Source organism: Ranitomeya variabilis, chromosome 6 (assembly GCF_051348905.1).
Source record: "Ranitomeya variabilis isolate aRanVar5 chromosome 6, aRanVar5.hap1, whole genome shotgun sequence".
Lineage (NCBI taxonomy): Eukaryota > Metazoa > Chordata > Amphibia > Anura > Dendrobatidae > Ranitomeya > Ranitomeya variabilis.
In genome coordinates this window covers 114,804,091-114,825,814 of record NC_135237.1, presented here as the reverse complement: position 1 = coordinate 114,825,814, position 21,724 = coordinate 114,804,091, and the positions used below count along the sequence as shown (strand labels likewise).

Genomic DNA, 21,724 nt, shown 5'->3' with positions numbered 1-21,724 from the left:
TTCTCGGGTTTCTGACTGTTGCTCAGACACCAATTTTAATAAATTTGTGTTTGTATTGCTGCCATTATTTGCACCTCTACTGTCCTTGTGAATTGTATTTAATAAAGATTATGATGTTTTAATATATTGAGTTTATTTATTCCATCTTGGCACTTTGTTTTTTTTTTTTCATAAACTCAACAGAGCATTTGCAATTTCACATCACTGGTCTGTCATCAGGAATCAACAAACACAATGCTGCACTGCCTAGTAATTACAAGCTGCTTGTGGAGGAGTGCAGTAGTGCTGAGCTCTGCTAGAAGCAGCTAGCAGTGGTGTAAAACTGCATGCTGATGTAGAAGGCAGAAGATAATATTGGTCAGGAACGGAGCGTGTGCAGAAATGATTGGTGTGGCTAATCAGCACCAAACAGGGGAGAGGCAGGGGACTGCAGCATTGAGGAGAAGCAAGAGGTTGCTGGGAAATGTAGTTTTAGCACATAAAAATGGGACTGCCCATTCTGCCTTGTGAAGCCGGACGCGCCGAGAGGCAGATAGATGAATAAAGACAGAGGTACAAGAGAGAAACTTTATGTTGGGCTTAATTTTTATATTTTATCAAGTATGTATGTACTGGGCTTTGCGAAAAATGAGATCCTGGAATAACCCTAAGTATCAATATCTTACTCCACCAATAGGAAGTAGCAATCCTAAAAGTCAATATCTACTCTCTAACGAGCCTTGTCACATGATTTAGGATAAAAGCCAAAACCAGAATCTCAATTGGCAGATACTGTGTTTCGGGTTATTGCCCTTCGTCAGTGCAAAGTAAGAGATCTGGTTTGGCTAAGCAGCATCTCTCTTGTAAAACTGCCACAAGGATTGCCAGCCAGGCTTTCTAGACTGCTGAATGGCAAATGTAACTAGTTTTGCAGCAGCACACCCCAGATTTACTCTTTATGACTGTTGTACATGCTACTCAAGATATCAGGAATGGGGGTCTCCCTGTACCCTCACTATGTTGCTTCCAGATTTCATAGCAACATAGCAAAAACCTGCTGACATATCCCCTTTAATGGCTTACCTTCTTAATCCCCACTTTTTCTATTTTTGAAGCCATCATCTTATGACCCCCGTGACTGTCATTACGAAGCTCCTTTGAAATGCTGCCTGTGGCCAGGCTTCAAAGGACACTGATTTCTACTATATGCCGCGATGCTGAGGCTTCTCTGTATAAAGCACAAGCCATTGGACGATTGCATCTTCAAGTCCCCTAAGGGGGTTAAGAAGAACAGTAAAAAAAAATTTTAATAAAAGTTTAAATTGCCGCTCCCCCCCCCCCCATTGAAGATAAAGATATTTAAAAAAAATACCCATATGTGGTTTCGCCGATTTACAGAAAAATCCGATCTGTCAAAATATAATAACAATTAACCCGATTGGTAAACACCGTAAACGGAAAAAATTCATAACGCTCAAATTACATTTTTTGGTTGCCGCAGTTCTCCAAAAATGCCATAAAAAGCAATCAAAAAGTCACATCTATCCTAAAATGGTACTAATAAAAATATCGTCTTGCCACATTGCCATTCCCAAGAAACTGTCAGAATTGTTTTTTCCACAATTTCGCCGCACTAGGAATTTTTTCCCAATTTTCGAGTACACTATGTGGTAAAATGAATGGTGTCATTCAAAACTACAACTCGCCCCATAAGAAACAAGCCCTCATACATGTGAACAGAAAGTTAAAAAAGTTATGGCTATGGGAAAAAGGAAAGGAGAAAATGGTAACTGGCTGCGGCGTGAAGGGGTTAAGTATTGTTGTAGATTGCATCGTTTACGTGTATGGATTTATTTAGTGTTTTATGGTTTTCACCAAGCCGTTTGGCCTAGTAAATACATTCCATAGGAGAACCCTCTATGACATTTTTACAGCTAGGCTCTTATTGACAAGCTGTCCCATGAATGTGACATGGATATCTTGTGTGTGTGCAGTTATTTTATATTTTATAAAAATCTGTGGCCCCGATTCATTAGTGTTTACCCCAGAAACTGACCAAAAACACTTGCAGAGTGTTTGCCATTTCCATGGCAGTTTCTTCTATCTCCGCCAAAACAGGCAGAGCGGGGACGGGGTGTAGTAACATCTTGTGTAATTCATGACGAGCTCTGGCAAACCAACCTCCACAAGTATTACTCCAGTCTCTGACTGGAGTACTAAGATTTGGGGCAAGGCATCAGAGTTGCACACCACTTTTAAGATGCACCCAATTCATTTAGAAGCATGTTCTTCGAATAAATCAGGCGCCTCTGACTCCAAAATGCCGCCTCATCAATAGTGGCTCGAAGACCGGTTTTGATGAATCGGGCCTATGTCTCTGCTTGTCTTTGTCAGCAGGATGTGCCAGCCTGGGTGCGACAGGTTGGATGTGCAGCCATCTATCTACTCTTGTTGGTCAATATAAGCAGGGTCGTGTTTGGCCACTTGCTGCTTCCATTCAGATTTGACAGACATGTTTATGGCGGAGCTGCGCTTGTAGTGGTTTTGCCAATAGTCCTTTAAAGTGTTGACCAATTGTCTATTAAACAGGTGGAGATGAGGATGTACAAAAAGGTGTTCTCGGAATGATGCTAAATTCATAAAATAATCATATGCCACTTTTATTTTTTTTATTTTTTTTTGACATCGGAGTAATTCACACTATAAAAATATTTTCTTTTTTTTTTTTGTTCACAGTGACTCAAATATCATTAGTATTTGGAACAATGGGAAAGGAATTCCAGTGGTGGAGCATAAAGTAGAGAAGGTCTACGTCCCTGCTCTGATATTCGGCCAGTTATTAACTTCCAGCAACTACGATGATGAGGAGAAAAAAGTGACGGGCAAGTTACCGTAATTTATTTAAATAGCAATCAACACCGAAGTGCTTATCTATGGAAATAATTGTTTCAGGATGACATGTACCGTTTGTAGCATTCGTCTATCATAAGCATTCTGTCTTTTGTATGGACATAATTGCTTGTTTTCAAAGTGAAAGTTGAGAACTTATTTTTTTTTTCTATTTTTTTTATTTGTTGCAGGTGGCCGCAATGGTTATGGTGCTAAACTTTGCAATATATTCAGTACAAAATTCACAGTGGAAACAGCCTGCAAAGAGTACAAACACAGCTTTAAACAGGTATGTGACAAGTATTCAGGACAACAAAGTAGGCTGAGCTTTGTAAAGTATTCCGATTATATTAATTTCCCTGTGATACCAATTATGAAGACAGACCCTTCTTAGAAACAAACCGGCTTTTTGACTCTTAGCAGTTGGCAATTATTAAGGGACGATTCAAGCAGCCTAATATAATTGAAGAACTGTCCAAGTAACTTTGGATCCAGCAGAGTACACTGTTGGGCTATGTGAACACCAAGTTTGTCGAGGAGTTTTTGGAATAGAAACTGAGTAGAAACTTTCCAAATCAAATACTCTTCCAAATCTCAAAATTCATTAAAGGGGTTGTCCACTACTAGGACAACCACTTCTTAAACTAGATGTTCATCCCTGATAAAATAATAAATCCTATACTCACCTGCTGTGCCGGCGCCTTTCCATTGGTGTCAGTACTTTCTCTTCTCGGGGCTGTGATGAGGTGTTGTGACAAGTGATGCCTTTCTCCAATAAGTGCTGGCGTCGCTGTCTCCACCTTTGGACAAATTGAACATGAAGAGGAAGTCAAGGATCATCTGCGGGGCGTGGCCTGACTGCTCATGGTGGAGGCTGCTTGATCCAGGAGTTCCCGTTCCCCAGGACACTAAAGCGACTTTTAAAGCAGCCAGATCAGCCATATTCTGCTGAAACTTGTTGTAGATATACATCTACCGACCCTCAACTGATGGGAAAGGTAAAACACCCACAATCTGCGCTCCCTAAGCGGGTCTCAGATTATTTTCCCCCTGGCCGCCCAGACTCTGCGCCTCTCTCCAACATGGCGCCTCCTTCCCCTCGCGCTGCTCGTGCTTCTCGCCGAGACACCCAAGCACAGGACGCCGCTTCTGCAGTGCTTTCTCCAGACACTCCGGTCACCCTCACCCTGATGAAAGGCTTATTGTCGGAGCTCAGAGTCTCCATTCATGATGATATGAAAGCTATGGTGGCGGATCTCAGGGGGGAGGTTGTGGACCCGGGCAACTGCACGGATCACCTTGAGTCCAAACTGACTGAACTCATACAGTCCCACAACACCCTCCTGGATGAGCACGAACAACTCCAGCAGTCGGTTGAGGCGATCCAGATTAAGAATTACGACCTGGAAGATAGACACAGACGGAACAACGTCCGCCTTAGAGGCGTCCCGGAATCGATCCCTCCCTCGGAGCTGAGAGCATTTCTTCAGGATTTCATGCTGGAGGCCCTTCCAGATATAGAGCTGAGAGACCTTAAAATAGACCGCATTCACAGGGTGCCGAAGCCCTCCGGTGTCCATGCGGATCTACCGCGAGATGTACTTGCGAGAATCCACTTTTTCGAGGCTAAAGAAGATTTCCTGAAAGCATTAAGAGCTGCCCCTTCCCTTTCTGAGCGCTTTGCGAAGCTCGAGGTGTATCCGGACTTATCGCCGGGCACCCTAGCCCTGCGCCGCGCGTTTAAGCCCTACACGACGTTGCTGCGGGAAAAAGAGGTGACATATAGATGGGGGCACCCTACTCCCCTTATCATTCGAAGAAACGACGTCACCCACGTCTGTCTCACGCCTGCTCAAACGGCACAACTCTTAAAGGGCTGGAATTTTCTCTCGTCGTCTCCACCGACAACGACACAGCGTCCCGGACGGGCCAACTTCGATAAACATGGTCCTCGCGGAAGAAGGATTGACCCAGAATGGAGAGTCGCCTGACCTAGTCTTGGCTGAACTGGTTCTCTTTTTTGATGGATAATGTGTCCAGGGGACCGTCTTCCTGGTCTCCTCTTTTGCACCTCCCAGGTCGTATTATTGACTTTTTCCCCCTCCCCCCTTTTACCTTCCTTTCTTCTTCTTCCCTATCTTTTCTCTCCTTCCCTCTTTAACAAATGCACCTGGGATTGTTGCCCCCCCGAGCGATTTTTGCTCGCTCTGGACTGTTTGTTTTTTTTCTTTTTTGTTAATTTTTTTTTCTACCTATTTGTTGTCGATGAACTGCCGAACTTCTCGGTCCTCCCCCATGTGAGATGCCGGGGATCCGTACTCCCCTTTTTTTTTTTTCTGAATTTTTATTTTCCTTTTTATTTTTACCTTTTTTTTTGCTGACGCATTTGCGTCTTTAGTGTTATATAGACTGTTGAGACTTAATGTTTTTGCTATATGTTTTTCCCTTCCCCCCCCCCCTTCCTCTTCCCCTTTATGCAGCATACTCTTCTCAAATTTTGTTGTTCTGATATACAAGTTAGTGATTTGTGCTCAAATGTTACCATGCCTATTTCCATACTAGCCCTGAACGTGAACGGCCTAAACTCGCCTCAAAAGCGCTCACTCCTTTATGGCCAACTAAAAAAATCGCGTGCGGATATTGTTTTTTTACAGGAGACTCACCTATTAGAGGCTGACAACTACCGTGTAACCTCCCGCTTTTATCCTCAGCGTTTCTTCTCCAACGCCCGGGATAAAAAATCTGGAGTGGCTATTTTCATTGGTGCCAACCTGTCATTTGACCTGATTAAAGTCTTCTCTGTCCCCGAGGGAAGATATCTGCTTCTGACCTGCCATCTGAACGATGTACTGTACTCTCTATTAGCGATCTACGCCCCCAACTCAAGACAACCTGCATTTCTTAAATCGCTTTTGGACGAACTCACCCCCTCTATGGTGGGACACAAACTGATTGCGGGCGACCTTAATGCTCCTTTGAACAAATCTCTTGACTGTTCGACTCCCTCGACTTTTAGATCTGACCTCTCCCCTATCACCTCCTCCTTTCATTTACACGACATCTGGCGGTACCTCCACAGCAATGAACGGGACTATACCTTCTTTTCCCCGAGACATAAATCATTTAGCCGTATAGATTATTTTTTAGTTAACGACTCCCTTCTTCCCTTGTGTATGACTGCCTCTATTGACTCAATCTCCTGGTCGGACCATGCCCCTATTACTCTAAATCTCTCCGACTCCACTCCCTACTCTCCCCTGATCTCTTGGAAATTGAACGAACACCTCCTGACATCCCAGACTAACCATAATGTCCTTACTACCCACCTGAAATAATTTTTTCACCTTAATAACGTTGGTGACATTGCTCCGGATGTGTTACGGTTTGCGCACAAAGCTGTAATGCGAGGTCATTTTATCAAATTGGCAGCACACACCAAAAAACAGTACAATGCGACTCTGGATTCCCTCCTGACCAAGATTAAAACACTCGAACGTTCCAGTATGTCCTCCCCAGATTCAGTGATCCTCCCCGACTTGCTGAAGGCTCGGAACCAACTCCGTGCTTTCCTTCTCTCTCGAGTTGACAGGGCCGGTGTCCTCCTCGCTCGTAGAATTAAAAAAACTGAAACCCGTTCCAGAATCTCACATATCATCTCCCCCTGAGGCGACACAATCCGTAACCCTATACTAATTGCCGAACAATTTCGCTCTTATTATAATGATCTTTACAATCTTGCCACTTCCCCCTCTACGCCGCAGCCTTCTCCTGACATTATTTCTGCTTTCCTCTCAAGAGCTAAACTACCTTCTTTGTCCTCTGACCAACTAGAATATCTAAATAAAACTTTCACCCTCCCTGAAATTCTTGAGATCATTCACACCTCCAAAAAGCATTCTGCCCCCGGCCCAGATGGTTTCCCCTATCAGTATTACTCTTCTTTTTCACCCCTTCTTGCTCCCTACCTCTTATCTCTTTTTCAGTTCTGGCAACGTGAAGGTTGTATTAAGCCTGAGTGACTGAGAGCGTCTATTTCCACAATTCCACAGACCCGGGCAGCTATCGCCCGATAGCCTTGCTTAACTGCGATCTAAAAATTTACTCTAAGCTGCTGGCGGATCGTCTCAAGACCGTTCTCCCATCTTTGATCGCTTTGGACCAGGTAGGATTAATTCCTGACCGTCAAGCGAGAGATGCCACAAGAAGGGTTATAGATCTCCTGGAGGTTCCCCCGGTGTACTCGTGTCCCTTGATGCTGAAAAAGCTTTTGACCGCGTGCACTGGGGGTATCTAGCAGCTGTCCTGGATAAATTTGCCTTCTGTGGTAATATTAAATCAGCCATTATGGCCTTATACTCCTCCCCTTGCGCCTTTGTTAAAGCGGGTGGTTTTTCTTCCTCCACTTTTCCAGTAACCAACGGGACGCGCCCGGGCTGCCCCCTTTCCCCCCTCATTTTTGCCCTTGCGATGGAGCTGCTGGCAACTGTCATTCGCTCTCACCCTGATATTTCAGGTATCTCTGTGGGCCCTGTGGACCATAGAATCAGTCTCTATGCTGACGACGTCCTCCTTACTTGCACGAACCCTTCGATTTCCATTCCAGCTATCGTGTCTGTTCTCTCCGACTTTTCTAATGTTTCTTACTATAAGCTCAACCTCAACAAATCCTCGATTTTCCCAATCAACCTCTCCTCCTCCACTCAACATTTACTTTCCACACAATACTTTTTCAGATGGGCCCCAGATGGCTTTCGCTACTTGGGGATCCATATTTCCTCTCTTAAAAATATTCTCAAAACTAACTGCGACTCCTTGCTCTCAACTATTCGTTTGATCTGTGCGGAATATTCTACCTACCAATTATCATGGATCGCCCGGATCCAAACTGTCAAAATGAAGCACCTCCCCAAGATCCTATACCTTCTCCGCTGCTTACCCCTCCCATTTCCTAAAAAGTACTTAAACCTATTTCAGTCAGTTCTGGGTCGATTCATTTGGAACAACAAACCACACAGCGTCGCCATGTCTACACTGTCCCTCCCATACACTAGGGGTGGCTTTGGTGTGTCTGACATCGCAGCATATTACTCATCCATTGTCTTAGACGTGGCGAGGATTTGGTGGGTGGAGTCTCCTTCCTCGCTCTGGCTACAAATTGAGTCATATTATGCTCCTCGTGGATTGACTAGACTTCTTTTGGAGATGAACCTCCTTCGCTTCTCCCCCCCGGCCTCCACTCTTCGCACTATTCAGGGACTCCTCTTGATTTGGCATAAACTCAGCAAATCACATTTCCCTTTCCTTTATAAACATATTTCCCTGCGTGCTGTAGAAACACTTATGGGGGAGATTTCCTTTGCGACATGGGGGGATGGAGCCACATCCTCGCTCAGCGAACTACTGGATCTGGGTCTCCTTCTACCCTATAATAGCCTGGTAGCCAAATTTTCCCTTCCTCCCTCGTCTTTGTTCTCTTACTTTCGTCTCCGACATTTCCTCAGCAAGGTGGTCATCCCAGAATGCGATCTCTCAGAGATCAATCTCTCGTTACAAGCCCTTTTCAAGCAAATTGGACACGCCCGCCGTGGGGTGTCTATCATATATAAAGCCCTTCTCGCCCAACGATCCACTGTTAAACTTCCATACATGCTCAGATGGGAGTCCAGACTTGCCTTTTCGGCATCTCTGGAGCAATGGCAAACAGCCTCTGGACATGCTGCACACTTTACTCGATGTATTAATCATCTGGAGCAATCGAAAAAACTCATGTTCAATTGGTATTTGACTCCTGCACGGATGGCTAGATTTGGGAGCCCAGGTTCCTCCCCCCCTCTGCTGGAGGGGTTGTTCTGAGCTGGGCTCGGAGATTCATATGTGGTGGACCTGCCCTGCCGTGAGACGGTATTGGGTTGAGGTGGGTTCCCTCCTGTCTTCATTGACTGGTCTACCCCTGGACCTAACGCCCACTCTAGCTTTGTTGGGACTGGACTTGGACTCTTTCCCCCTAACTCTGAGACCCATCATAACCAATACTCTCATAGCCGCCCGTCAGACAACAGCTGCGCACTGGAGGTCTCCCGCCCTCCCCACTCTCCCCGAGACAATTTCTCGCCTGAACCTACATTGCGCATATGAGATTATGCTTGCGCATGATTTGAGCCAGAAAACTACGGTTCTGAATTGGTGGGACCCATGGATCTCCTCTAATTATATCACGGTTGATGTGCCTTCCTGATTTTTACTGAGAATATGTCTGTTGCGTATTCCTTGCTCCCTTGCTGGATGCCCTACTTGTACACTTTGAATCTTTCACTAGATAAGTTGTATTGCTGCATACTTCCCCCTCCCCTCCTTCCCCACCCCTTATGGCTATTTTGATCTCTTCCTTTTTGTTCTTGTTTGTTGACTGTTTGTTTCTATTATTTTTTGAAATCTTTAATAAAAAAAACTACTGGTTTGAAAAAAGGATCATCTGCAACCCGGGCTTCCTCTTCATGTTCAGTTGTCCGAAGGCGGAGACGTCTGGTTGTCATGCTGACCCATCGGTGACCCGTGATCATGTGATGGGGTCACCGATGTGGGGGATTAGTGACGCTCTTCCGGCGTGATCACATTAAATGCCACTGTCAGAGATTGACAGCGGCATTTACCGGGTTAACAGCCGCGGGTGGATCGCGATTCCACCCACGGGTTTTAGGGGCACATGTCAGCTGTTCGAAACAGCTGACATGTACTGGGAAAGATGTGGGCTCAGTACCAGAGCCCACATCAAAGGGAGGGACACGATATGGGCTGTACATGTACGGCACATGTCGTGAAGGGGTTAAAAGACGACGTATGCACACACCCTTAGTGTAGCTTTCAATGTTGGAACACGGAGGACAATCCGTAATGGACACCCCATTCTATGACCCCCTATATGCTTTGATAAGACGTATAGATGGAGTTTTTTGGCTCAAACAACTCTTTCTAAATCAGTATTCTTGTTTTCTAAACTATTTTGAATTTGGTTTAATAGCAATAGACATTTTTCAGGTAATCCTACTCACATCGAACATTTTACAGGATTTGTACGTCATACAGAACTGATTGACTGTACGCCTGTATGGGCAGGAGGCGTCTAGTGTGTCTCCTCCTTACATCTATCTTTTCTGTAAATCATACACGCTTAGTTTAGTTGAGCATGCATGTTTTTACAATGAGAAAGAATATTCTGGCGGCTTATTTCCCATGCAAACAAACATTTGGGCATCTTGAAATCCAACATGTCCAATTCGTTTTTACCCGACATATGCTGTTTATGGAGGTCCACTGCGTCTGAATTTGGCTGGCTTGTCAGTCTTTACTTGGTGTATAAGTTCTTTAAAACTTTGTGTACACGCTATAGTCATCATGACCGTTTATGTATTTTAGATATGAGAATAATTGCACACTTTAACAGTTCTCTTTTACATCCAGATCTGGATGAACAATATGCAGAAGACCTCAGACCCGAAAATTAAGTATTTTGACGGCGATGACTACACATGTATCACATTCCAGCCAGATTTAACCAAGTTCAATATGGAGAAATTAGACAAGGATACCGTGGCTCTCCTAACAAGAAGAGCTTATGATGTTGCTGGCTCCTGCAAAGGTGTCCGAGTGATGCTGAATGGGAAAAAACTTCCTGTAAGTTGGATATAATGTCTTCAGGCTGGGAACCTATTGGCCTCAATACTGCTGCCTATTCATTCTCACTCTTTTATAGATAAATGGATTCCGCAGTTACGTAGATCTTTACGTAAAGGAGAAGTTGGATGAGACGGGTGTAGCTCTGAAAGTAATCCATGAACTTGTGAACGATCGGTGGGATGTGTGCCTCACATTGAGCGAAAAAGGCTTTCAGCAGATCAGTTTTGTAAATAGTATAGCTACCACAAAGGTAAGCAGGTGGATAGCTCCACTTTTATACACTCATATGTTAGATTATATGTCATAAATAGAGATGAGTGAATATGTTCGAGTGCCTCCTTATTAGGAAAGCTATAGCGCCTACCGAATAAGCTGCAGAGGGAACCCGGCTTCCTGGATCGCTACTGCTGATGAGCTGTCCGGCGCCGGAGCTCCATGTGTCGCGGCTTTTTGACTGCCACAACACATGCATGGAGAACTTGTCCAATAAGGAGGGAGCCAAACATATTCGCTCATCTCTAGTCGTCTTAAATCCTCATGGACAATGGCCTCCAGCTCACTAATGTTCTTGGGTTTGTGTGCTGCAATATCCTACTTCAAATCTCTCCAAATATTTTCTATGGGCTACATGTTGAGTGACTGATGGCCACTGCTGAATCTACCAGGACTACTTCTGAAACCAAGTCTTTTGGAGTACTGTATGCTTGGGGTCATAGGCCTGCTGGGTAATCCATGAATATGGAGCTGGAGGCTAACCCATATTTCGCGTCTCCTGTGCTTTGGTGTCCATTATTGCAGCACTTATGCATTACCTGTTGTAAATATGGTCTCTGGGGATTTGTTCCCCAAAGTGTGTTATTATGGATTCATGAGCCAGTAGTCTAAATACTTACATTTTACTTTGTATGAAAAGATGACCTGTCATTTTGGTGTATCCTTCAATTTTCTGACTTGTGTGATTAAAGCCATTCTTCTCATAGGGTGGTAGACATGTGGACTATGTTGTGGATCAGATAGTATCTAAGCTCATTGAAGTTGTGAAGAAAAAGAATAAAGCTGGAGTTTCTGTGAAGCCATTCCAGGTAACGTGCACTTCTCTTTTCTGGACTATTTCAGCTGTCTGTTGCTTTTCAATACTGCAGTTACTCTGATTTAAGAAACTAGAATAAATGTGTGGCCCTACAGCTGCCCAGGCCACTTTATGTGGGCCAGTGAGCCCCAGACACTCATGCCTCGGCACTCTCCAGTGGGGTGTCTCCATGGTTTAGGGATCAGATCGGTTGAGTTTCATCAGAGGTGCACTTGAAATTGGTGACACCAAAAATCCGCACAAATGGAAATATATTTTTTTATACTAATAAAGGATTTGTTGTATTTGATTTGCTTTGCTCTGATCTTGTTGCCTGCCACAATTATCTTTTTTTTTTTCTGTGTATTTCAGGTGAAGAATCACGTTTGGGTTTTTGTCAATTGTTTGATTGAGAACCCCTCCTTTGACTCCCAGACAAAGGAGAACATGACCCTCCAGCCAAAAAGTTTTGGCTCAAAGTGCCAGCTCTCTGAGAAGTTTGCGAAAGCTGTAAGTGTGTTTTATAAAGTTATTGTCTTTTGCTCGCATTTCTCACCTTTGGTCCTAACTGTGAAACCGATCTCAAAAATGCTTTCTCATTAAATCCAAATATCTGACAGTTTTGTCACTGGTGGTTCAGCTACTTGGTAATTTATAATCATTCTGTCCTTTCTGTATTGGAAATCCGCTGCTCGTATACGAACATCCTGGTATTTGTGGATGTGATCTGATACACAAAAGCCAATGTAAACAGGCAGTGCTTCAGTGTAAGGCATAGCGAGAAAAGAAACGTATTACCATCCTAAACTGATTAGTCAGCAGGTGGATGTGATCTACTTCAGACAGTAGACAATGCGGCTAGCCTAAAATTACCTATTGTTTGTCCTAATCATGTGGGGTTAAAAAGCCGCCAACTTCTTAGAGATGGGGAATAAATAAACGGCCTGCGAGCGTCACACATTATAACTGGGTATGCCCAATATTGTGGGTGGGGGGGGGGGGTTCTCTCAAAGTTAATATTCCAACAGGATTTCAATGCTTTACTGCTTTCTTTCTTTTTGAATTTTGTTTTTCTGCTTTATTTGCTCAGGCATCAAATTGTGGCATTGTAGAAAGCATTTTAAATTGGGTCAAATTTAAGGCCCAAACACAACTAAATAAGAAGTGTTCTTCTGTGAAGCACAGCAAAATTAAAGGCATTCCCAAACTGGATGATGCAAATGATGCTGGTAAGTGGTGTGTGAAACGAGGAGACAATGTCCATAGTATGATAGGACACAAAAAGGAAGCCTAAAGGGATCCGGTCATGTCACCTAACCCTGTAAAGGGTTAATCTGCAGGTTATATGCGTTCCAATTCAGCTCAGCCAACGTACGAGAAGTGCAGTTACTGGGAGAAAATGACCTATATTCCTCCCGAGAGCCGCCGGCTTTCAGTCATAAAGGCAGGCACATGACATTGTGAGAGGCGATAGTAAGCACACCCTAGCACTTTGACAGTTCACACTGAAAATGCATCTGTGTACAGACAACTGTCAATCAAAGTACTGGGGTGTGCTAACATCTACCGCTAACAATCCTGTCTGAAGATGTTCCGGGCACACCAGTATGACTGAAAGCCAATGGTTCCTGGGGGGAATGAAGCTCATTTTCTCCCGGTAGCTGCGGATTAACCCTATATCCGAAGGTTAATAGCATTATGGGATATGACTAGTGATGAATGACCATGCTTTGATAAGGTGTTATCCGGGTGTGCTAACCAAGTGTCTTCGGCATGCTCGAAAAATATGTTTGAGTCCTCGTGACTGCATGTCTCACGGCTGTTCAACAGCCACAACACATTCGGGGATTGCCTGTTTTCTGTCGAACAGCCGCCAAACATTCAGCCGCGGAGACTCGAACATATCCGAGCACGGCATAGACACTCGGTTAGCACCGGAGCATGCTTAGATAACATCTTATCCGCGCATTCTCACTCATCACTAGATTTATGGCAGGTTCCCTTTTAAAGATGTGTTTACATGTAGTATAAATGCTTTATTTTTTCATGCGGCTTTTCATTTTCATGTTTTCTGCATGTGTCTGCTCCAACCTACTTCACCATATAACCATCTTCTCTGCAGCATTTATTTTTCACTTTGCTGCGTTTCTGGTGCAAACTTGAAGCAACTTAATGTTTTTTATAGAACAAAAAAAAGCTTTGATTCTGCACTTAAAAAAGGCGCAGTTCATGTACCATACTGTGCTCATTCTAAGTCTTCGGTGAATCTGTACTGAAGGATCAGCGTCACGATGTGACTGACCCGGTATGAAACGACCCAAGGAAAAGAGGTCTTAAACTGAGGGAAACCAGATCTGCCACAAATCCAAAAATGGATCGTGACAATCAGGTTATGAAGTAGATATGCTCTGATAATATATTGAAAGAACACAAGAGGGCGCAATACCAGGAAGAGAACAATAATATATCAACACAAGCTTTTTCTTTCTTTTTTTTTTTTCTTCATGAATTATTCCAGTTGAAAATGATTGTAGACCACATGGAGATTTTAGTCCCAGAGGGCTTTCTCAGGATGAAATATTAATTACATATTGTGGAAGTAAAGCATATGGACCATTTTGGGTTTTAGATATTCCTTTTCTTAGTCACAAGTCATGGGACACACTATATTCTGATTACTATGTTTACGTTCTCCTAGGGCTATAGCATCTGCTATATGGGCTTGATTCTCTGAATAGACAGTACTGTTCAGCTGTAGACACAGACATCGTGCCTCGGCTCTGCAATAATGTAACAGAAATAGAGCTGCAAGGAAAAATCTCCAATATGTTACCTCTAAGTAGTGACTTGAATATTTAATAAAACGACTGCTTTTTTAGGTGGTAAACATTCCTTGGACTGCACTCTTATTCTGACTGAAGGAGACTCTGCCAAATCTCTGGCTGTATCTGGATTGGGCGTCATTGGTCGTGACCGGTATGGTGTATTCCCTCTCAGAGGAAAAATTCTCAACGTACGAGAAGCTTCTCACAAACAGGTGAGTGCATCCTACATGGCAATGTTACTCTTTAATCTCACAAAATGTTTACGGCCCGAAGTATAGACAAATGTGCTGCGATCCTTTTGGTTCCTAACCCTGGCGTCTCATTAGTTATCAGCGATTTCATGTCCTTTTCTGTTATTGTGCCGGACCCTCGGTATTTCTGGATTAACAGTAAGGGCATTATTACAAGCAGGGCTGTGGAGCCGGTACGACAAACCTCCGACTCAGACTCCTCAATTTCCATGACTCTGACTCCACAGCCCTGGTTAAAAGCCACTCTTCTATTATTTGCATACACAGTTATGTAGAAAGTAATAGCAGTCTAACATCACTAATGTGTTTTATTACTATTTTTGGCACAAAAAAAATCATACAACATGTGAAAAAAATCCTGACTAGGTGTGGGCGAGTAATGGGCAGTCAACAGTCATGACACGCACGCTGCTAATTGGGTGAAATTGACTTTGAATGAATGAGGGGGTTCAAATTAATAGCAATGCGGACTTCAATTAGTGAGGTAATTAATTCTGTGAAGAAACGTGTCAATTATTGCCCTTATTTAAAGGAGGGCAACAAATGTTTTACCTGCTGCTTTTAGCCTTTGCTCAGTGAGTAAAATGGGTTGTTCCGGACATTGCTCCGAAAGAGAGAAAACTTTGATCAAGAAGCTGATTGGAGAGGGGAAAACATATGAAGTAGTGTAGAAGATAATTGCATGCTCAACATAAAAGATTTCCAATTCTTTAAAATGGCAAACAAAACCCGAAACATGTGGTTGGAAAAGAAATACCATCCGTATAGATCTTAGAATCCTAAGAATGGCAAAGAAGCATCCAGTCATCCGCTCCAGGGAGATCAAAGAAGATCTTCAGTTGCAGATATCAGAATATGCCTATGTGAAGCCACACTATTTGCAAGAAACCCTTGTGAAGTAACATTGGTGGAAAAAAATACATGTTGAAAAGGTTACAGTTTGCCAAAGAACACAATGATTGGCCTAAAGAGAAGTGGGGCAACAGTCTATGGACAGAGAAGGTCTAAAGGCTGCTGACCATCTATGAGACGGCCTATTAACACTGAATTAAGCCACAGTAACCTGTGAAGACTAAGTCATGGAGGTGCAAGCACAATGGTTTTGGGATGTTTCTCATACTATGAAGTTGGGCCCATTTAGCGCATACCAGGCACCATGGACCAGTGTAAATATATCAGAATACTGGAGGAGGTCATATTGCCTTGTCCTGAAGAAGTAATGCCCTTGAAATGGGTGTTTCAGCAGGACAACGGCCCCAAACACACCAGATCAGATTCATTTACTTTAGATTTTGATAGATGGACATTTCAGAACACAGAGATACCAACTATGTGTATTTTTTTCAATTGTATTATTTTCAATGGGTGATTTGAACTTTAGTTTTTTTTAAATTCCATATTTTTTTAAACTTTTTTTTCTCACTTTTCACAGAAGCTAATAGTTTTATCAGGAGACTTGAAGTGAAGATTGTCCCATCGCATTTGCTATACATAGCGCTGCTATGTAGACCAGAAATGACAATCTTCTATGAACGCTGGCCACGTTCCAGACCAAAAAGATGGATGTTATGTGGCAAGCCAAAACCCCAGACATCAATTCAATTGAACATTTGTGGAGTGACATCAAAAATGCTGTTTTTCATACAAAACCTAAGAATACGAAAGAACTGTGGAATGCGGTCCGGTCATTTTGAGCTTTTTCTCAGTTGTTTTAAACACACTACTATTTTGCACATAACTGTAGACTCCTGTAAAAGTCTATGTAAATCGTTACAACAAACTGCATCTACTACTATATAAAGTAAAATGTAGTCTATTAATGACACCTGGTAGGGGCCCAATTATCAGATGATGCTGGATTTTTGGGCGATCAATCAGATATATTTCTCAGACCTAAAAAAAAAAAAAAAAAAGATTTAAGGTCCAGCCCACAGTCTAATGTGTATTGAGGGTCTCGAGAGATGATGTCGGGGCATAGAAGTAATCCACTTTAATCAGCGGTCATGTGCTTTTAACAGCCGCGGGTTGATAGGAGCGCCACCTTTGGCTGTTAAACAGTTAATTCCCGCCGTCAATCTCTGACAGCTGGATTTAACAAGCGCCAGCCGGAAGTGCGTCACAAGTCCCACCAATCGGTGCCCCTGTCCTGTGATGGGTTGTCCTAACAGTCGGGGGGTCTGCAGAAGACCCCCGGCTCGTGGCCAGCGTTCATAGAAGATTGTCATTTCTGGTCTACATAGCAGCGCTATGTATAGCAAATGCGATGGGACAATCTTCACTTCAAGTCTCCTGATAAAACTATTAGCTTCTGTGAAAAGTGAGAAAAAAAAGTTTAAAAAAATATGGAATTTAAAAAAAACTAAAGTTCAAATCACCCATTGAAAATAATACAATTGAAAAAAATACACATAGTTGGTATCTCTGTGTTCTGAAATGTCCATCTATCAAAATCTAAAGTAAATGAATCTGATCTGTAAACAGAAAAAAAATTGAAACAAAAGAATTACCGGGGGGGGAGGGGGGGGAGCCACAACTTTGCAATTCAACAGTTCAGGTCACAAAAAATAAGCGATCACACAGCCCCGGATCCCAGAAAATGAAATGCTGCGGGTCTCGGAAAATGGCGATAAATGCAAGAACTTGTCTTCATACAAGTTTTGTAATTATTTTTCCTTAATTTCTTTTTTTTTTCATTAATAAAAAATAAACAATACATGTTCAATTGCCTACCGATTTAAGGATTGTGATATTGTGGATCTTCTGGACGTAATATTGTACCTTTGCCAGTGTCACAATATTTGGTATGTTTTGAAAACGAATCTCCGTTGTATGTTCACACGAAGCTTTTTTGGGAAAAGGGCAGTTACGGTAAATGCCAAAAAAACACTGCGGCAATTATGTATTTATGCAGGTTACAAAAAGGCAAAGTATGACTTCAGAATGAGCTATTATTTTCCCGCTACTGTAAAATCCTGAATTTTTTTTCCCACTTAATACATGGGGGAAAAAAATGGTATGTGAGAACACTCTCATCGTTTTCTTTATTTCTGTTTGTCCTCAGATTATGGAGAATGCTGAGATCAACAATATTATTAAAATTGTGGGCTTGCAATACAAGAAGAGCTACGATGACCAGGAGTCCCTCAAGTCTTTGCGTTATGGCAAGATCATGATTATGACTGATCAGGTAATTTCGGGCAAACCTTCTCCAGCAAATGAATTAGTCTTATTGTGATCTATTTCTTGTGCCTTACCATCATCCACCAGGTCGTGGCATTATAGACGTCTACACTGTCTGTAAGGCTTTTCTGTGTTCTAAAATAATACACATAGGAAACTAGATCACCTAGAGCAGGTGGTATATAACCATCCGACCAAGCATACATCTTATAGTCATATATTACATTAATTTCCTACATATCTGGACTGTAGACAGTATGCTTGCTTCGTATGGAAATGACACCGTCACTATGTTGGTGGCTTTGTTATTTTTACTTTATGACTATTTCTGATACAATGCCGCCTGGTCAGTAATTGTTTTTGTCTTTGTACAGGATCAAGATGGCTCTCATATTAAAGGTTTACTAATTAATTTTTTCCATCACAACTGGCCGTCGCTGTTGAAACACAATTTTCTAGAAGAATTTATCACGCCAATTGTTAAGGTACGTAGTAACAGATTTTTTTCTGCTTTAGTAGAGAGGGTTCTTGTTGGACACATTTAACTTGTGAATGTCTTTTTGTTTTGAAAGGCAACGAAAAATAAGCAGGAGTTGTCGTTCTACAGTATTCCAGAGTTTGATGAATGGAAAAAGCAAATAGAAAACCAGAAACTTTGGAAGATAAAGTACTACAAAGGTGCAGACTTCTTTTTTTTTTTTTTTTTTTTATTATAAAGTAGGGGATAAAAAAAACTTTTGTTCAGAAAATGTGTACTGTTCTTTTATTCTTCATTTTGTCATTCTGGAATTTAGTGATGTCAGATTTACAAGGGAAATAATCACTGATTAATAAGTTAATGACAAATATTTTGGAAGGAGTGGAAAATATATTATTTGTACACAAGTAAGAAATAATTGTATTTATGAAAAATACAAACAGATGTAATTAACTATTCCAGTTAACTGGACACTTGCCCAATATCTGCTGGATGGTTACCTTAGCACCCACAACTTTCCGGATAGACTTGCAACACTGTCTCGCCAAATCCTCTGATCAGATCAAGAGGAGGGAGTGCTGCACATCCTCTTTTAAAGTCTTCGATGACTCCCTAGTGCAGACTTTTGAATCCTGACATGTATGTATGCATAGTGTCAAGATTCACCAGTATTGACCGTGAGAGCAGGGAGGTCACATGACCTCAAGTTTGTGATTTGCATATGTGCGGTCACATGCCAGCTAGACATGAACTGCGTTTCTCAATTCACTTATATTGAAAGAAGCCAGGCATGTCTAGTCGGAATGTGGCTGGTAATATGCAAATCACATACTTGTCACCAGCAAGTGAATGCTGTGAATCCTGACAGCATGCATACTACACACTGTCAGGATTCAGAAGTCTGCAGTCACTCTTAAGTGTCTTTGCAGAAGACTGGACAACCCCTTTAATCATTGTATCTGCTGGTCATAACGGGGATAAAATTCAGGGATAAGCAGATATGCATTTTATATTGCTCAGGTTTGGGTACAAGTACTTCAAAGGAGGCCAAGGAATATTTTGCAGACATGGACCGGCACAGAATTATTTTTCGATATGCTGGGCCAGAGGACGATGCTGCCATTACTCTGGTAAGAAACAAAGCCATTCTATGTCACCCCAGCATATTAGTTAGCGTGTATGTATATAGTATATATTTCTACTCAATAGTTGGCTTATTATTTATCTGCTGTACAAACAGTCCTGATCATTGTGCTGGTCTGTGATGTGTTGGTGGTTTTCAGTACCTTGCTTTATGACCAAGTGTACCAAGCACATAATTCTGAATACGCAGCAACACTGTGACCTCCCCCCATTTCCAGAGAGGCTTAATTTTGGTGTTGTGTTATTGCGGTGGCAATAGACTGCTTGCTTAAGTCACTATGTCCACTTACATAGGGTCAATAATGCAAGAGACAAATGCTCAGCAAAAAGTAGCCTCCAGCATCATCCACGACACGTGGCGTGGTAAGTTTCTTACCATGCTCTTTATATTGACATGCCAAAAAGTGCCTTTCCTTCTTTGAGTTTCTGTTACAGCTGTATAGACTGCATTCCCTTGTTGCCCATTGTGTTTTTCACGCATTTCATAAGTTTCTTATTCCGTTATTACCTGAACCCTGCAGGCTTTCAGCAAAAAGAAAATTGATGACCGAAAAGAATGGCTCACAAATTTCATGGAGGACAGACGGCAGCGGCGATTGCATGGCCTGCCGGAGGTAATGTACATAAAGGAGAAAGATAAAACCGTGCTCTGTGAGAGCCCTTGCATCTTCTCATTGTATATTTTCGCCTCTTGCAGCAATTTTTGTATGGTACGGCCACAAAGCACTTAAGTTTCAATGACTTCATTAATAAGGAGCTGATATTGTTCTCGAACTCTGACAACGAGCGCTCCATTCCTTCTCTGGTTGATGGTAAGTAGAAGTTTATTAGTGCCGTTCAGGTTTTACCTATTTCTATAATGCTGAGCCCATATAGAGGGGTTCTATGCAAATCTAGTCAAGCGCACGGTTTTGAGTTCATAAAGAAAAAATCCCCCACCGCTCTACTTAGTTTTTGCTGCCATTATGTGCTGTACATAATTTAAGTCACCGCTGCAGTCAATCAGTGGCCTCAGTTTAACCCCTTCACGACCTTGCGAATTTCCGTTTTTGTGCTTTCGTTTTTTTGCTCCCTTCTCAGAGCCATAACTTTATTATTTTACCGTCAATGTATACATGTGAGCGCCTGTTTTTTGCGGAACGGGTTATGCTTTTGGGTGACACCATTAATTTTAATATGTCGTGTACTGGAAAACAGGAGAAAAAATTCCAAGTTCGATGAAATTGTAAAATGTGCAATTCCATAATTGTTTTTTTTAGTTTTTTGATATTATGTTCAGTAAATGCTAAAACTGACCTGGCAATATTATTCCCCAGGTGAGTACGCAGATACCAAACATGCATAGGTTTTTTTATTTAACCCCTTTACAACCTCTGACGTACCTATGTCATAGGTCGCCTCCCCTTCTTTGATTCTGGCTTCGGCGCTGAGCCCGCATCTTTTCAGACACATGGCAACTGATCTGATAAGCTGTCATGGCCCCTAACAGCTGCAGGTGTAATCGCAATCCACCCGTGGCTGTTAACTTGTTAATTTCCCCTGTCATGCTCCGACAGCGACAGTCAACATGCCTGCTCCAGAAGTGCGTCACTAGCTCCACCCATCGGCACCTCTGACACGTGATCGTGGGGTGCCGATGGGTTGGCATGACAACCCGGAGTCTGCAGGGAACCCCTGTGGTTGTCATTGCAGATCTGCTATGAGCGCCGCTCTGTGGCCGATGTTCATAGCAGATGAGCATTTCTTCTACACATAACAGTTCTGAAGCCATGATCTGTGTAACACAAACAATCAGAAGATCGCAGCTTCTTGCTATTGAAACAAGTAAAAAGTGAAAAAAAAAGTTTTTATTTTTTAATTAACTTTCAAATCACCCCCCTTTTTGCCCCTTTCAAAATAAAACAATAAAAAAACAAAAATACAAATATTTAGTATCCCTGCATTCAGAAAAGCCCAGTCTATCAAAGTATAAAGAGAGTTAATCCGATCGGTAAATGGTGTAACAAGAAAATAAGTAAAAAATGCCAGAATTACCTTTTTTTGATCTCCGCAACATTGCAATAAAATGCAGTAACGGGCGATCATAAGATCGCATCTACTTCCAAATGCAATCAATAAAAACTTCAGCCTGGCGTTCTAAAAATAAGCCCTCACCCAGCCCCAGATCCCAAAAAATTGAGACTCTACGGGTTTCGAAAAAGGGTGCCTTTTTTTTATTATATATATATATATAATT

At 42.4% G+C, this 21,724-nt stretch overlaps 1 protein-coding gene across 2 annotated transcripts in view; it reads left to right on the top strand.

Annotated features, from left to right (window-relative positions):
- TOP2B (DNA topoisomerase II beta) overlaps nucleotides 1-21,724 on the top strand; it is a 91,231-nt gene that overhangs the window by 20,977 nt on the left and 48,530 nt on the right. For both annotated transcript variants that reach the window (XM_077268919.1, XM_077268918.1), the window contains exons 5-18: nucleotides 2,716-2,861; nucleotides 3,060-3,157; nucleotides 10,327-10,539; nucleotides 10,619-10,792; nucleotides 11,523-11,624; nucleotides 11,984-12,121; nucleotides 12,702-12,840; nucleotides 14,491-14,648; nucleotides 17,749-17,874; nucleotides 18,242-18,352; nucleotides 18,440-18,545; nucleotides 19,366-19,475; nucleotides 20,010-20,102; nucleotides 20,186-20,300. In XM_077268919.1, coding sequence (XP_077125034.1) covers nucleotides 2,716-2,861; nucleotides 3,060-3,157; nucleotides 10,327-10,539; nucleotides 10,619-10,792; nucleotides 11,523-11,624; nucleotides 11,984-12,121; nucleotides 12,702-12,840; nucleotides 14,491-14,648; nucleotides 17,749-17,874; nucleotides 18,242-18,352; nucleotides 18,440-18,545; nucleotides 19,366-19,475; nucleotides 20,010-20,102; nucleotides 20,186-20,300 — 1,829 coding nt within the window. The remainder of the gene's footprint in view (nucleotides 1-2,715; nucleotides 2,862-3,059; nucleotides 3,158-10,326; nucleotides 10,540-10,618; nucleotides 10,793-11,522; nucleotides 11,625-11,983; nucleotides 12,122-12,701; nucleotides 12,841-14,490; nucleotides 14,649-17,748; nucleotides 17,875-18,241; nucleotides 18,353-18,439; nucleotides 18,546-19,365; nucleotides 19,476-20,009; nucleotides 20,103-20,185; nucleotides 20,301-21,724) is intronic.